General features: G+C 41.4%; 1 protein-coding gene across 7 annotated transcripts in view; it reads right to left on the reverse strand.

The window, feature by feature from the left end:
• PSD3 (pleckstrin and Sec7 domain containing 3) overlaps window positions 1–16,006 on the reverse strand; it is a 643,022-nt gene that overhangs the window by 154,992 nt on the left and 472,024 nt on the right. For 6 of the 7 annotated variants that reach the window (XM_046648393.1, XM_046648398.1, XM_046648395.1 and 3 more), the window contains one exon: window positions 5,409–5,579. The exons of the other annotated variant lie outside the window; for it this stretch is intronic. In XM_046648393.1, the coding sequence (XP_046504349.1) occupies window positions 5,409–5,579 (171 nt within the window). The remainder of the gene's footprint in view (window positions 1–5,408; window positions 5,580–16,006) is intronic. 7 annotated transcript variants of the gene reach the window in all.

A 16,006-nucleotide genomic window follows, 5' to 3' on the forward strand; every position in this document is an offset into this window, starting at 1 on the left:
TAGTGAAAGCTTCTATTTTGGGGCAAGGCTGGCTCAAGTCTGAGAGGGTTAAACAGCTGTTGATAATGATGTAGTTCGCAGAACTACCTTCCAGAAGGGGTCAGATTTCTTCTTATGACCTTCTTTGGGTAAAGATCACATCAAAACACGAAAATGTATTTGACAGAATCACACCTGAGAAAAAAGCATAACTTCTTGGAACACAAGAAGTGACTCCAGTGGGAAGATAGTGGAGTCAATAAAAGAAAAACTGAGTTCTGGAGACAACATTGTTTTCATCTTTGCACTACCAGACTCACTTTGTGAAAGACACCTCCTCCTGAACTCTCCCATGTGCCAGGGTTGCAACTAGTACAGAGAGATGTTCTTGATATTCTGACCCCAATAGTTTAAATCTACTGTCTTTCTGAAAGGATCCAGCTAAAGGATTCATTTATGAGGCTAAAACATGTTCTGCTTCAATTTAAGAATAAAAAAATATAAAAAGACATTTGCAGGAAAATCTTCAAATTATGACTAAGGATTGTTCCCCTATTATATGAAATACTCATTTTTGAATAGGCAGTATAAATCACCCATTGACCAGAATCTCCTTCCCAGGCTCTAGGCTGGGATCGAGAGAAAAAAGGGATGAAGTATAGAACTGCAACAACCTGCAAGCCTCTCATGGAAAACTTCAGGCTGCAAAGGGGCATTGGAATGATTTCTTCAAGGCTCCTTTGTGTCTAGATTTGATTCACAGAGGGAAAAATGATTAACATTTACCTAACAATGCTGAAGAAATAACAAGCAAAGCTCAAGCAGAATGGAGAGAATAGAGTCGATGGTGCCTTTCAACACTAGGGCAACATGTTTAACCAAGCAATGAATTAGGCACGGCCCTTTTTCTTTAACATGTGTATGGTTAACAACTCCTAGCACAGGAAGAGGTTTATTCAAAATACATACAAAACTCACCCTCCCTGAACCTAGCTCAGACTTTGAGTTCCTTTTAACGGAGGAAATAACCTGCATCAACCCCCATAAGAGTTCTAAAATTAACATTGCTCAGGACAAAGACATGACTTTATCAACTCCTGCATTTTATGGATGAGTCTCAGGAAGGAGAAGTGACTTGTCTAGGTGCATATTGCTAATTAGTGAGTAAAATCTAGGCGAGGTCACCAGAATGCAGCACCCTGGCACAGAGAGCAAATGACCTACATTTTCATTTTTCACCACCCAAAGTACCAGGGTACCCTGAAATTTCACTGTTGGAGAAATTGATTTCTTTGCCACGCTACTAAATAATAACTTTAAACAGTTCATTTGAATCCAAACTATAACCAACCGGAGAATTCTTGGTTTAAACTCTGGCCTCATACTATTCCTCAAAAAATGCCTCAAGGATTCAACTGTTCATGTTATATTCACCCACAACAACAACATAAAGGAAAAAAAAGCAGTGGGTTGAGATTTCCCCACTCTATAATATATAATGCAGTATGGTAAGAGACAGGGAAGGAAAAAAGTGATATTATTGTAGGGAAGCAGAATTTACCACTCCAAAATGTATCTCTTTAACTTGAAGCTTATTTGGGGCTGATTATTTTTAAGAACAAAAGACTCGGGAAGAAACTTTGACCTTCCTGATAACTCCCTAAAGGAATTTAAGACACAAGGCCTGCTCCAGGAAGCAGCTCTCACCACAGACATCTGTGGTATAATATCAACTAGGTGTAGTAGACAGGGAGGAACCGAGCAAGGCCCATTTGATCCAAGTCCTCTCCATGTCCCACTGTCTCTGCAAGGCATGGCAAACTTTTGTCTACCAAACATTTGCTTTCCCACCTCCATGTAAATGGCCTTCCTTCCCTTTAAAGTCCCAAACCACCACCCCAACATCCTCCTTTGTCTTTAGCTAAAGATGCTATTTAAGATGGTGGCTTTGGCCATTTTGGCAAGTTATTCTGTGTTCCTGGGTTTCTCCCATGCACACATGTTATTAAACTTTGTTTGATTTTCTTCTGTTATTCTATCTCATGTCAATTTAATCTTTAGACCAGCCAGCACCTAGAAGGGCAGAGAAAAATTTCTTCCTCCTCTACATTATCAACACAAACTTTTACAGATTTATGTTTTAAACCTATAGTTGACTTACCCAAGTTAAAAACTAAGCAATACCAAAATAATTTATGTTTGAGGTTTAACTAGATCCAAAGGAGAGATGGAAAATGTCTTGCAGAACTGGAACTTAATCAACATCTTCTTACATCACTCATCAAATTCCGGAGTATTTGCCTTTGAAGAAACTGATTCCAAAATGCTAACTCTGTCCAAGGTAGAGCAGAGCCGGCTGGGGTTGACGGCAGGAAGGTCTGCACTGCCCCCTCCCGGCCAGGAGTCTCACTGCAAACTCTTTCAGTATCAGCCCTTTAGCTCATACACAGCTTATATCAACGTCAGCCTTAATACATTTTAAGAATGAATGCGTTCACCACAAAATGCATATTCTTCTGAACATACTGACAGTTATGTCCTGCCCATTTTATCTGCTTCAGAATTTGATGTAAACAATGTTATCTAGAAAAGGACAAAGCCACATTCTATCCAGGGGTCTAAAGAAAAGGATTTAAAACACTTTAAAGAAAAAAAAAGCCACACAGAGAATCGAGTTTTAAAGAAAATAACACATAGACTGTTTCAGTAGTTTAAATAATATTCTCTAGACTATGTCAATGTGAACCAAAAAGATTAGAAAATTCAATTTTCTTAATTTAAAATGATTAGATCAAGGAAAGCTTTTATGATATTTTGCTAAAATCGAAGGCAAAAGTAGCAAATCCTTTCAGAAGTCTTTTAAAACCTGCTTCAAATGAAGAACAAAAATGAACAAACCAGATAAAAAGTGAGGACTACAGATGAATTAATATATAATTAAACCATTATGTATTTAATGGACAACCAAACAGAAGTTAGAAACATGAAAAATGAAAGCTTTCAAGGAATACAAAACATGTTATAACTTTAACTCTCTGACAAGGGGCAACAATTACTACACCTATTCCAGAAAGAGCCAGCATTGCAGAGAGATGAAAATTAAACCCAGAAGCACATCAAAGGTTAACAGTGCTTTATCCTGTCTTCTCATCATTAGATTAGACATCCTGCATTTTGGATGAAGAGTTAGATAATCAAAAAGTGTTATTTACATGATTAGTGGGAAGAAACATTGATTTGATTTTAAGTGCTAAAAAAGTACTACTAGATATAAGCATGGTGAATGAGAATTCTGATTATTAACCCCTGGAATAAAATGTGTACACTGTGGTAGGAATATGTGTTGATATGTATGTATACACGTCTGAATTATAATACAATTCAATTCACTAGATTTAGGGCACAAGCCTACAGCATTATTCAGTTTACCTCATTTAGGGAAAAATGGCTAGTGAAAGATTAAGTTCAATCTGTCTAATTTCCTATTCTAATAATTTTCTATTAGCTACTTCTAGTGTTCAATTTTAAATGACTACACAATCCTATAAAAATATCTCTTGTGAGATACTGGGAACTTGGATACACTCTTGAATACACACTCCAGAACTTAGAGACCACATATGCCTCAAAAAATATAATTAAGAAAAATTGACTACAATCTCCAAAGTACCATGTGATGGCCTACTGATTACAAGAGATCTTTTATACCGTTCACTCCTTGCAATGTTTCAAAAAAATGCTTGGTTTTTTCTCTTGGATAGATGCATATCAAATGAGAGAGCCTGTGCTGTGTACCAGAGAAGATGGTAGAAAGTCTTTCGATTTGGCATCTATGCCAGATTCCAACATTAAAACAGACAACCACAATTCTGAGTAAATACACTAATATTACAGAGTTTAAATTATTATCAGAATTGGTAGTAGTTGATGGTGACCTGTTCATTTCCTTTATGCCTTTGACTGCATACTGTGGGTATAATCCACATTAAAACAAAATCTGAAGATGTTCCCTAGCACTCTTAATAAAAGCCAATTTTAGATTCATGTTGAGAATCACATACATGCCTACATGCATTTAGTTATTTAACAATATAAGAAGCCATCAAGGTCTATCTTAGCAGGAGACAGTAGTCATCACACACAGGAGGTCTTACAACAGTTTCAGCAGAAACCAGCACATCCCCATGCAGGTCACATTAACAGGGCTGTGAAGACACATGTTTTCCCCTAAAGCCACAGCTTAAAAAAAAAAAAATACTAAGGAGGACAGAGCTACATCTGAAGACATTCTAGTTAGAAAATTTGCTAATGATTGATGGGGTTAAATCCCACTGTGCCATAATCTCAGGGGGTGGATAGGAAGCCAACATGTTTCTTAAAGTCACACTAAGGTATTTTATCCCCATCCCCCCACTCCCACCATATATTTAGGGGAAACTGTTATTACCAAAGTCTTTCAATAACGTAAATGTCACAGAAGCGGACTGGGAGGGTGAAAGCCTAATGTCACTCTCAGCAGGTCTGGCTATATAACCCGTGAGAAGACTGAAATGACAGTGACAGCCACCTCCTGAAGCTTTTTCTACACATTATCAAACCTCTGAATCTCCATGATAATCATCTACATCTCCAGCCCTGGAGTTCTGTGATCCTATGATTCTATTATTCCATTTTTAAACCTGTGGAGTGGGAGTGTTTCTGAGTACCCTGCTCACACAGATGGTGGTGGGAAGCATCTCAAGAATATGTTGCATGTAGTAAATGCCCATTTCACGACGTAATCACTCCCTTCACATGTCATACGAACAGAGACCACATTATCCCACAGACAGTCGCAAAAAGACAAGTGGCTAATGGCAGCACAGCATCGGCACACATATAAGGAACACGAAAGAAGAAATTCTTCCTAATTATATCTACCTGAGCCTAATAACTCTGAATAAGACAAGCATGAAGTATTATAGGACCAGGTCACTACTGCCCGTCAGCTCCACATACTGGGGGGAGAGCAGGGGAGGGAAGGCAAGAGAAATCAACTGAATGGCAAAATCATATACAATGTCTCTGCATTCCTGACGTTCTAAAAATACACTGCACTGACAAATCACTTGTCAAGGCAACCTTTCCGAGACCGAAAACAAGATCAATGTGCCGACCAGCACTTTCCACAATCATCTCATTTTCAGCATTGCTTCACCCTTCTCTTCCACAAACTGGCTCCTCACAAAACTGACCCACGCCACAGCCATCTGAGCATGTGGAGTTCAGGCACCATCCTGACACCTGATTTCACTTGATTATCTTAGAGCCATTTTATACACCTTACTCTCTCCATCTGTCATTGCACATCAGACACTGGCAAACACTGTATCAAATTTTGTTATCCTAACATACAATTGTTAACATAGTTTAACACGGTATCTCTTTACCTTGGTCTCCTTAGCAGAAAATTCTGAGGAGTTGGAAATTTTCATGGACTTTGACCGGTGGGACTGCCGCCGGATAGAATCCTCCCGGGAGTACTTCACAGAACCCGAGGTCCTCACTCGCACCTTGCTGGTACTCTGAACGCTATTCACGCCAATCATTCTGAAGGCTGACTGGGGAAGAGGTTTGGAGAAAGAAAAAGGCACTTTCCAACCGCTGCAAGACTCTAATGCTGGAGGAAGTCTGTGGGTTGTTCCTGAGCAGCTCTGAGCGCCTGATCCGCGTTAGCTTAAGAAACACCAGGCAGCCTCCCCCAGCATCTTCAACTACCCTGTTTGCAGCGAGTCTGATTGTTCCAGGCACGGCTCACGTCACTGGCTGCCAAGAGGAAAAAAATGCAATCCCACCCCTGCTACTCGTCTCTCTTTTACACACACACACACACACACACACAAACCCCATATTCACACACTGGAACAAATGGCAATTGGCCAGGCAAGCAATTCATTAACATTCCAAATAGCAACACTATTTCTCTTGTGATATTGTGCAGCAAGCTCATTAATGTCAACAACAAAATAGTGATTCCACAAATAAGTCTCAAGTAATCTGTTAGATACCATGTGGGGTGGAAACAGGGATAAATTTCCAAAAGGAAAAAATTTACCAATGGGCATCAAAAGGCTCCGTCAATTACAGGCAAGTAAAAGGATGGAGCCACAAAGGCAGACCATGGTCATTTACTTTCCTCTCCCTCCTGTTCCAGACCTCACATTGTTTAACAGTAACTCAAATTATATTGCTTTCTGAAGAATTAAATGTATCTTACAGCCTTAGACCACTACAGCCAGGTCTTTAAAGACGAACTGTGTCAGCTTGTATGAGAAATCCAGAGTAAAGATGTTAAGCTACCTCCCCATCATACTGAAAAGTTAAAAAAAAGATTGGTCCGTTAGCATGTTAATAAATATGACTTAGAGTGAGACCAAAAAAGCCAACTCTGATCACCAAGGAGCAAGCAGCTTTCCCGAGAGCTACAAATGCTCCGTCAGCGCATATGAACCCAGGGAACCTTCTGAGGAAGAGTTACCAACCGGAGATTATTAGATCAGATGATTTTAGTTCCTGACACACGGCGTTAGTTTAGAGTATAATTCTCAGGCTTCATTGCCTCACTTATCTGGCATCCCGGGGGGAGAGAGGGTTCACCACATAAGTCTCTAGATGAAGGAGGTTTCAGTGTTAATATAAATGACAACACTTAAAAGAAGGCTGTAAAATGCCATTCTGGGAAGAGGGTGCTGCCTCCACCCATCCACTCCTCAAATCCGAATTGTTCTCTGATGACAAGATGACAACCCGTGTGCAGAAGGGCCTTGGGGCTTTGTTTCACCTGCACAGCGGGTGCTTCCTCCTGCCCGCCTCTAGACTCCCTCCCTCTGCATCTCCTACCTTTGAAGGGCCTGATGTTTCAATCCTGGTATAAGCAAAACACAGACATTAACTAATCTGGGTACAACTTTGTCTAAAATAATAATAGATAATAGGTTTTGGAAGATCTTGGGGATCTCCTGTCCTTTAAGAACGCATCGAGGGACTGGCCCGGTGGTGCAGCGGTTAAGTGTGTATGTTCCACTTCTCAGCGGCCCGGGGTCCGCCAGTTTGGATCCAGGGTGTGGACATGGCAGCACTTGGCAAAAGCCATGCTGTGGTAGGCGTCCCACATATAAAGTGGAGGAAGATGGGCATGGATGTTAGCTCAGGGCCAGTCTTCCTCAGCAAAAAGAGGAGGATTGGCAGTAGTTAGCTCAGGGCTAATCTTCCCCAAAAGAAAAAAAAAGAAAAAAGAATGCATTGAGTTTACAGTCTTTGACATCATTTTGGCTACTTTGAGGCAAATTTTCCTTTCTTCCCAGGTAATTTGAAGCTATTGAAAAACTGTTTTAAAGTAAATTTTTAAAAAAATTCTACAGTGACTTTATACTTTACAAATCATGTTCCAAAGACATAACAAGTGGTGTACTCTAACATGATTATAAAGGTGATCATTTAGAATATGCATAGCTCTAACTTAAGCACATGATGACTCTATAGACAAATATCCCCACTGAACACAAGCAACCCTGAGGCAGAATCCACGAAGGAGCTAAGAGTAGCACCAAGACAAAACTTCAAGAAGTACTGTGCAGGAGACATGACCCCCTGCCTCAGACTGGTCAAAAATGCAGAGCACTGGTTCAACAGAAACACAGCTTTTGGATATTTGCCAGTCACCGTGATGAGGAGTTAGAATATGTCTCCCGATGAACTTAATTTCCTTTACCCCACCAAAGAGCTTACGTGAAAAGAAGAAAAAACCATGTGCTAGCACGTACAGAAATGGAATCTGATATACAATTTCGTTTCTGGGAAGTTTAGCAGGAATACACTATCTTTATCCAAATATGTTACCTTTACCCAAAGACTACCCAACTGGCGTTATTATTCCTGTAATGTCATTACTAATTAACAACTTTCATCCGTTTAACACCTCATACTTTACATAAGCAATATGTGTTAAGCTCATTTTTTTTTTTTTTTGAGGAAGATTAGCCCTGAGCTAACATCTGCTGCCAATCTTCCTCTTTTTGCTGAGGAAGACTGGCCCTGAGCTAACATCCGTGCCCATCTTCCTCTACTTTATATGTGGGATGCCTGCCTCAGCATGGCTTGCCAAGCGGTGCCATGTCCACACCTGGGATCTGAACCAGTGAACCCTGGGCCTCCGAAGCGGAACGTGCGCACTTAACTGCTGCATCACCCGGCCAGCCCCTGTTAACCTCATTTTGATTCTCAACCTGACGATGTTGTGAGGTTGGCTGAGGAGATATTACAGTCCCACATTACAGGTGAGAGAAGGGAGTTCAGGAAGCTATGACAGAGCCAGCATTCAAATCCTCACTTTAGGCCATGCCACAAACCACACTGTCTTCCACATACTACGGCTGTTTATACTGTCCTTTCCTTTCTAAACCTAGAATGAACTTTTCACAGTCAGAGAGAGAAAAGGCTTCCTTTGCCCCTCCCTATAGTCTCTGTTCCAATCAAACTTACATCTGGACAGGGAAGGCAAGGAACTTTCTCTGGCCACCCCTCCTAAAAGAGCCCCCACCCAGTCACTCTCTATCATAACTGCTATCTCCTCATCTTCACGGCACTCATTACTCTCTGAAGTCATCCACATCTCAGAGCCTACACCAGCCTCTGGTAGAGAGCAGGAGCTCAATGACTATTTGTTGAATAAACAAACTCCTTAAATGTACAGTTAGCTTCCATTCTTTATTACATTTCATGTCATTAACCTTCTTAAGAAAATTCAGTATAATTTTCTGTAATATGAATAGGGTTATTATACAATGAATTTCTTTCTTAATGGTACAAAAGAGCATGGAGTGAAATTAAAATTCCTTCCCACATCAGTTTCCCAGTCTCTCTGCCCAGGAACAAGCACTACTGCCGGTTTCTTAAGCATCCTTCCAGAGATAATCCACCCATGCACGCTGTGTGTGTGTGTGTCTGTGTGTCCTTTCTCTCCTATGGGCTATAAACGACAGCATGATCTGTATCCTTTCTGTTTCTTGCTTTTTTGCCTTATCATCACGATCATTCTATATCAGCACACATAATGCTACCTCACTCTTGTTAACAGCTGCATAGTATTCTAGTACACAGATGTATCATCTATTATCAGGGTCTTATTATTGGACATTTAGATTACAGTCTTTGCTACCATAAATAAGGATGCAGTGACTATGCCTATAATATATCACATCTTAAATAACATTTAAACAACATTGTTTTCCAATGGTTGTCTGAGCAAGTCTTATTTTCCTCCTCCTATACTTATTTCAAATCACCCATAGTTACGGTGTTAGGTACATATGGGGTTCGCCAATAGACTCCGCACAAACTCATCCCTTCAAAGACGTACTGGACGGTCCTGTCCTGCCCCAACCTGCTCCAAGAGGGCTTGACCACTTTTAGAGGCGTTAGCCAGCCTGTGCAGGGAAACCCAGCTTGCTGCAAAATAAAGACAGGCCTCCTGGAGAGCAGCAGCTGTTTCAAAGGACAAAATAACTTTCCATAAGAGCTTTAGCCAAAAACAAAGGTGACTTCCACATCAAATAGAAATTGTAGGAGAAATTTAATTCTGCAAATGAAATTAACTGGAAGGCTGGGAATCACTGGTTGGCCTTCTGACGCTTCCTCTGACCAAAGACAATTTAGTGCATGCGCCCTAAGAGGCTTCTAAAAAGTGTCCCAGGTAACGGCCAATAGAAAACGCCCCACACCTCTCCACAGGCAGAGTCCAAGACAAACCAATTCAATTTAGTACGTTGTCCACGTGAGCCTACCAGGTGCCAGGTACTGGGGACATATACAACATCTACACAATAGGACCCCTAACTTTAGGCAGCTCACATTCAGTTAGGGGTGGGCAGTAGGAAAAAGAGGAAGTTCTATTGCCATAACTATAATGATGAATGCCTTTGGGATATCAATGAACTGAAGAGCTGCAGACCCTAAATGAGATAGACAGGAGAACATCAATGGTATCTAGACAGATGCTCCCTTCCTTTCTAAGAAAATGTCACAGAATCATTAGCAGAAAAAGCTGAAGACTGAGTTATGAACTCTGGAAAGAAGCCAAAGTGGTAAGAGAATTGTAAATAGCAACTGTCCAGAGGTACAACTGACATAACCCAAGGAAGGGCTGGGGAGGGGAGAGCCGTAAAGTGGCAAGAGGAAACTGGTTTCAGTTTATTTTCAGGACAGAATGGTGGATGTACCTTCATTTAATGTGAAAGGATCTCGTGGCTCCCTGTAGGTTCTTTAGATCACACCAGCTTGTAGGAAACAGAGTAAAGTGACAGAGTGCTGACCTGGGAGACAGAGGTCAGGGGCTCGCCGTGGCTTTCTGGCCATGATTGTCACATGGCCCAACATCTTCCAGAGGCTGGTGCTACTGTCATAAAGGGGTCAATGAATGATTTCTTTTCTAGGCCATTTATTTGGACTTAATCTCACTGGTAGAGCTAGAAGGGACATTAGAAATAATTGCCTTCAATCTCTTCATTTTGTAGATGAAGATTCTTGAGACCCAGAAACACAAAGTGACTTTTCCATGATCTCATAACGAATAAGTGACAGAACTGAGACTTGTGCCCAGGTGTCCTAATTTCCAGTAGAAGTTGTTTTTCTCCTATGCTATTTGCTTCTTGAAAGCTAAACATTCCACAGCCACACATCTTTTCAGACTGCAATAAGGCTTGAAATAATTACCTTGAAATGGAAAATTCAATATGGGGACACTGACTCCAGGAGTGAAATGAAGGCCAGCCACTCATATAATAACTGCAGGAGACTTGAAAAATCAGCTCCACCTATAGCTTAGGAACTAGTCTTGGGATCCAAAAAAATGTGTGACAGCTTCCTGTCCTTTACGTGGCAGGAGCGAGGTATGGCTGTATCCTTCTGTTCTCTGGGTGCTAGTCCTTCCCATATAGCAACATAATCACAGAAGAGTTAATCTTCTAGAGAACAGTATCTACTTTACGATAGTCATTGAGAGTAAATAAAAACAACAAATGATTTTAAATAATGAAAATAGACAAATTAGATAAAAACATACTCCCTGCTTTATTTTTCCTGACTTCTTCCATGCTTTCCCAGCTGGTATTTTTCTAGTCTGGGGACCCATTTTGACCCCAGCAGGTGGTGGCAGCCTAGGTTCTCCTAGGGCTCTATACCCCAAGACTAGATCTTGATCCTCCTCATGCAGGCTCCTCTGCCTGACATCTGTGTTATGAGTCCAAACTGGAACCCTGTGGCCATGTGTCACCAATCTACCACTTTAAGGGGTTGGACACACCTTATATGCTACTTTCCAAAATAGGATGCAGACAATTTCTCCCAGAATAGACACTGGACTTGCTCCCTGACCCCTTTATGCTTCAATCCTAGCCTAACGGGCAAATTTCAGAGCCTCTTGCTTTTGTCCACTGACGCTTTCTGTAGAGGTCCGACAATGCTTATCTTTATCCATCTCAGCTGGATACAAAGCGAAAAGTTTTGCCTAGCAGTGGGGCTACAAATTTCCTTGGCTCATAAGTCATTACCCAGAATGTAGATTAAGCCCAATTTTAATAAACACTCACTGTCTTCAGTAACTGGCAGTTGGAAGTCAACCTATGAGGACACACCACATCGCTCTAGCAGTCCCCAAGCTCGCCTGTACTATCACATGCTGTAGTTCCATCTGTTCCTCAAACACACAAAGCAACAGGATGGGGAAAAGTCTTTAAATAGAACCTTCTTACATTTAAAATTAAATAACATTCTTGAGGGGAAAAAAAACCACCCTGTAAGCGTGAAATAGATTCAAACTTGAAAAAACATCCTTTTTCCCTCATAAACCAAATCTAGTCAGGTAAGACGTTTAGACAAGGGTCATACATCAGGTTTCCTGTTTAGAAGGACAGGGAAGTACAGAATGAAGACTGCATGCATGTGTTCGTAAGACATAATTCTGTAACTGACACTGTCATATTTAGCTCAAACCTTTTCAAACTATCACATGAAAAAGGAACACAAAATCTTGTCTCGGAGCTACTAGGCCTTCTGGAGGGGTAGAAAAACCTGTCATGTACACCTGAGACACTATAAATTCTTCTTTCTGTGCCGCAAGTAGGTATTCTACTCTATTATTCATTCTACAAAATACAGACAAAATGCAAACACAGAAATGGTATAATTTCTGAGCCCCAAAAGCTGTTCTTCCAGTTAGCAATCAATAATTGTAGAGGGGATGGAGAGTGCCGAGAAAAGTATTCTGAACCAGAAGTGAATCCAGTAAGCCCACACACTTGGTGTCAATTGAACAAGCGTTCCCTAAGGGTCTGATGCATGCTGGGCACCGTGTCCCAGAGGAAACACGTCAGAAGTCACTGCCTGTCGGGAGCTTCGCACTCAAAGACAAATTACTCTCTAAGAAACAACGCCAACCAAAGTCCATGACCTAACCTGCATTTTTCCCCAAAAAAGATGATTTGTACATAGAGATTATTTTTTGCTGCCTCACTTTCATTTATAAGAAAGTCCTCTGAAACCACAAAATTTCATTTTCCATTCCTTTCATCAGTTTGCTTAATAGTTTGGGTCACTTATCAGTTTCTATCAGTCCTTAAAAATTTCAAGTCATATTTAATTTCAACAAAAATGGTTAACACCGGGTGCTACACAAGAGCGCCCGTAAGCTCTGTAGTGCCAAAGACGGAACACCTGTCTCACTCTGTCACCACAGCAATCCCCGACTCGCGGTTAAGCATCAGGAGTAGAATACTAAACAGAACCAGACAGTTCCTGCTCCCACTGAGTTCACACTGAGACAGACAGTAATCAAAGAATCAGTAACTAGTAAATGACTGAATAATCCCACCAGCAAATGTAAAACAATAACTGTGTCCCTGCCATGAGGCGAAGCAGGAGGCACTCTGAGAAGCTCCAACAGCTTCTGACTTGGTCTTAAGCAGTCTAGCAAGGTTTCCCTGAGGAAAGTAGAAGTGATGCTGAGATGCGATCCGAAGGATGAACAGGAGAGAGAGGAAACAGTCTAAGCAATTGCAGCATAACAGTGGTAGCAGTGGTTCTATCAGTCACAGAAAGAGCTGCAAACATTGTTAATTTGGGGACATTTTCTTTTTCCAAACTTATCCTCGGCTTTTATTCTCAAAGTGACAGTAAACCAAACTGTCCATACTACATGGATGCTATTTTAACTTCTCAATCAGCAAGGTCTCCCCAAAATTTCAATCAAAGGAAAGAACAGAGTACAGAGAGTTAGGAACAACTTCAATTCCTGTAATACCAAAGCTGTGCTCTGGGGTTTCCCAAGGTCACTTCCAGGGAAGATGGTCTAGGTGGGAGTCTGGACTGGCACCAGCTCACCCTCAAGTAAATTCCTGAAGGGTTTAGAAAAATCTTGGAGCAAATTCAGGAGTCTAGTCCATTCTGAAATAGGTAAAAGCTAGACTATACATATCACAGGGGATCAGACGATCAAGTTCTCAAACCGAGCCAGACTTTTGGAAGTTTGGAGGATACAGGGCTGTTTCAAACACATTTCCTCCAACCTGCTGGTTCTATTACTGCTACCCCCCAAATGAGTCCTTAACAACATCTGTAGGGTTTCCATGGAACCAGACCAGCTGGAAATGTGCAGCCTTCAAAAACACCAACCAACTAAATAAAACCAATAGATTTCTATTTAATACTCTCTGCCTTATCCAAATTTCAACGTGGCCAAGACCATAACCGTGACTTCTACAAGGTTACTAGCACTTAAGGCAGTGGTAAAAGAACAATGACTATGAACCAAACAGACCCAGGCTCACATCTTAGCTCTGTCATTGACTGGAAATTTGGGAAAAGTTACTTAAATTCTCTAAGTGTCCATGAAAAACGGGGAAACATGACTCAATGGACACTTGCTGATTTGGGGCTCCTCACCAAGAACAACTTCCCACTTAGGGGAAGCCCTTGCTGTGTGCCAGAGCTAGGGGAACACACAGTCCCTGTCCCTCCAAGCTGGCAACAAAGGCCATGTGACCTAAGCTTGGCCGCTTGATGCTCCAAAAGGAGGGATATAAAGACACAGGGTGAGTGACAGAGCATCCCTGTTACAGCAGAGGTGGAAGCTACAGGTCCTAACCACACCTTTCCCATGGATGCAACTTGGCACTTTCCTCTGCTGGCTGCCTGCTTTGGTTGGAGCCTATGTTCCTACTATGACTCTCAAATAGTCTCTCCTTCCATTTTGTGAACTAACTGACAACCTTCCAATAAATTCCTTTCACCCTTAAGTTACCGAGGGTCAGTTTCCATTTTCTGTATAGCCAAGAATCCTGGCTCTTACAAATAATGTTGTGGCAGACAGTAGAGAGGAAAGACAGAGGAGGAACTTAGAGATGCAAGTGACGTATTTGTGGTAACTGGAGAGTAAAGCTAGATCCTGATGCTCTGGAAGACTTGAGATCTCAAAGTACTCCTGTCCAAGTTTCATGAAGCAAACAATAAAGTAGCTCAAGCCAAACTTTTGTTCCAGTAACAAAGATTAAGACGACCCTGATACCGTTTAAGCCTGAGCCGCCAAATCATAAATAATCAACAAAACATGCTTGTTCCCTGTGCCTTAAACACCTTCCCACCACTCCCACCACACCCCAACCCCCCAGCCACCTCTGCTCATCTGTCCCCACCACTACAATGCTCCCCTAGTCCCTGGATAAAATATTCCACAGAACCTGAATTAATAAATTAAAACGTGAGGTTACTTTTCTAGATGAAAGCTTCCTTCACTTCTTACTTAGATAAAAATTAAAGTTATTCTGATAAATGAAATGGTTTTCAAGTTAGCAGTGCTCGTTCAAGGGATCCTTAGAGCTGGCCAAGTGTGTGGGAGAAATTTATAGCATCCTCCAATACATACTACTAACTCTTGGATATGAAAAACAATCCAATACGCATTCTTATGTAAGAGGGACCAATAAATGGAAACAGAGAATCTAAGACAGATAACGTTAAAAAGGGACCTGAGCCAGGCTGTGCAATTCTCAAATTCTCTGGGGATAAAACTACCCCTAAGAAGAGTAAAGATCTCCAGTAGAAGGAAAGCGCCTCTTTACAAAGAACAGCAATAACAAAGGGGGTGAGAGCTAACATTACAGTGATATGCAGACCCCAGCTTGGGCTGACGAGCGAGCGGAAGGCTGACAATCTAAATTAAATGTTAATATCGCCAAGAGGAAGCTGCAGACACAACAGCACTGATACCTGACAGCCCCAGAGGAGCCTTGCAGACAGCACAGTGCAAGCGAGAGGGAAGAGAGTCACAGGTAACGGCATCTCTCATGCCTCCTGTCACAATACGTGAGAAACACAGCTGGGTAAGACATCAAACACTTCAGAACAACACTGTGAGACTCCTTCCAGGTACTTCAGAAGACCCCTGAGGGGTGCCACAGAACTATGGACAACCTCCATCTACTCCCTTTTAGGGTGCATTTTTATTATGCTATAACTGATACATACAAAATAATATATGTAATGTTTATGCAAGATATTCAACATAATAATAAAAACATAAACACTTTTCAAACCCCCATTCCCAGTATGTGAATAGAATATGACCATCACCATTAAAACTTCCTGGGGTCCTATCCCACTTCTTCTGCTCTTCCTCTGACTAAGCACTCTGGAAAACAATTTGGCATGACCTCGTAAAGGTGGCTTTGTCTACCTTATGACCTGGGAGTTCTTCTCTCAGAACTATACTCTAGAAAAACTCTTACACATATGCTGTAGGAGACGAGTTTAAAAATGTCACTGTTTGTAACAGGAAAGCACAGGAAACTATTCAAATAATTAAATTACGATAACTTCACACGACACAACAGCATATTTTCCATTGTGAAGCAGGTTTTGTGACAGGAGAGAAAGGGCAAGGAACATCCCTGGGTGGACCCTGTGCTGGGATGCCCACATTCCCTTTCAGGAAGGAAGG

The sequence above is a fragment of the Equus quagga genome, chromosome 22, assembly GCF_021613505.1.
Source record: "Equus quagga isolate Etosha38 chromosome 22, UCLA_HA_Equagga_1.0, whole genome shotgun sequence".
NCBI classification, from domain to species: Eukaryota; Metazoa; Chordata; class Mammalia; order Perissodactyla; family Equidae; genus Equus; species Equus quagga.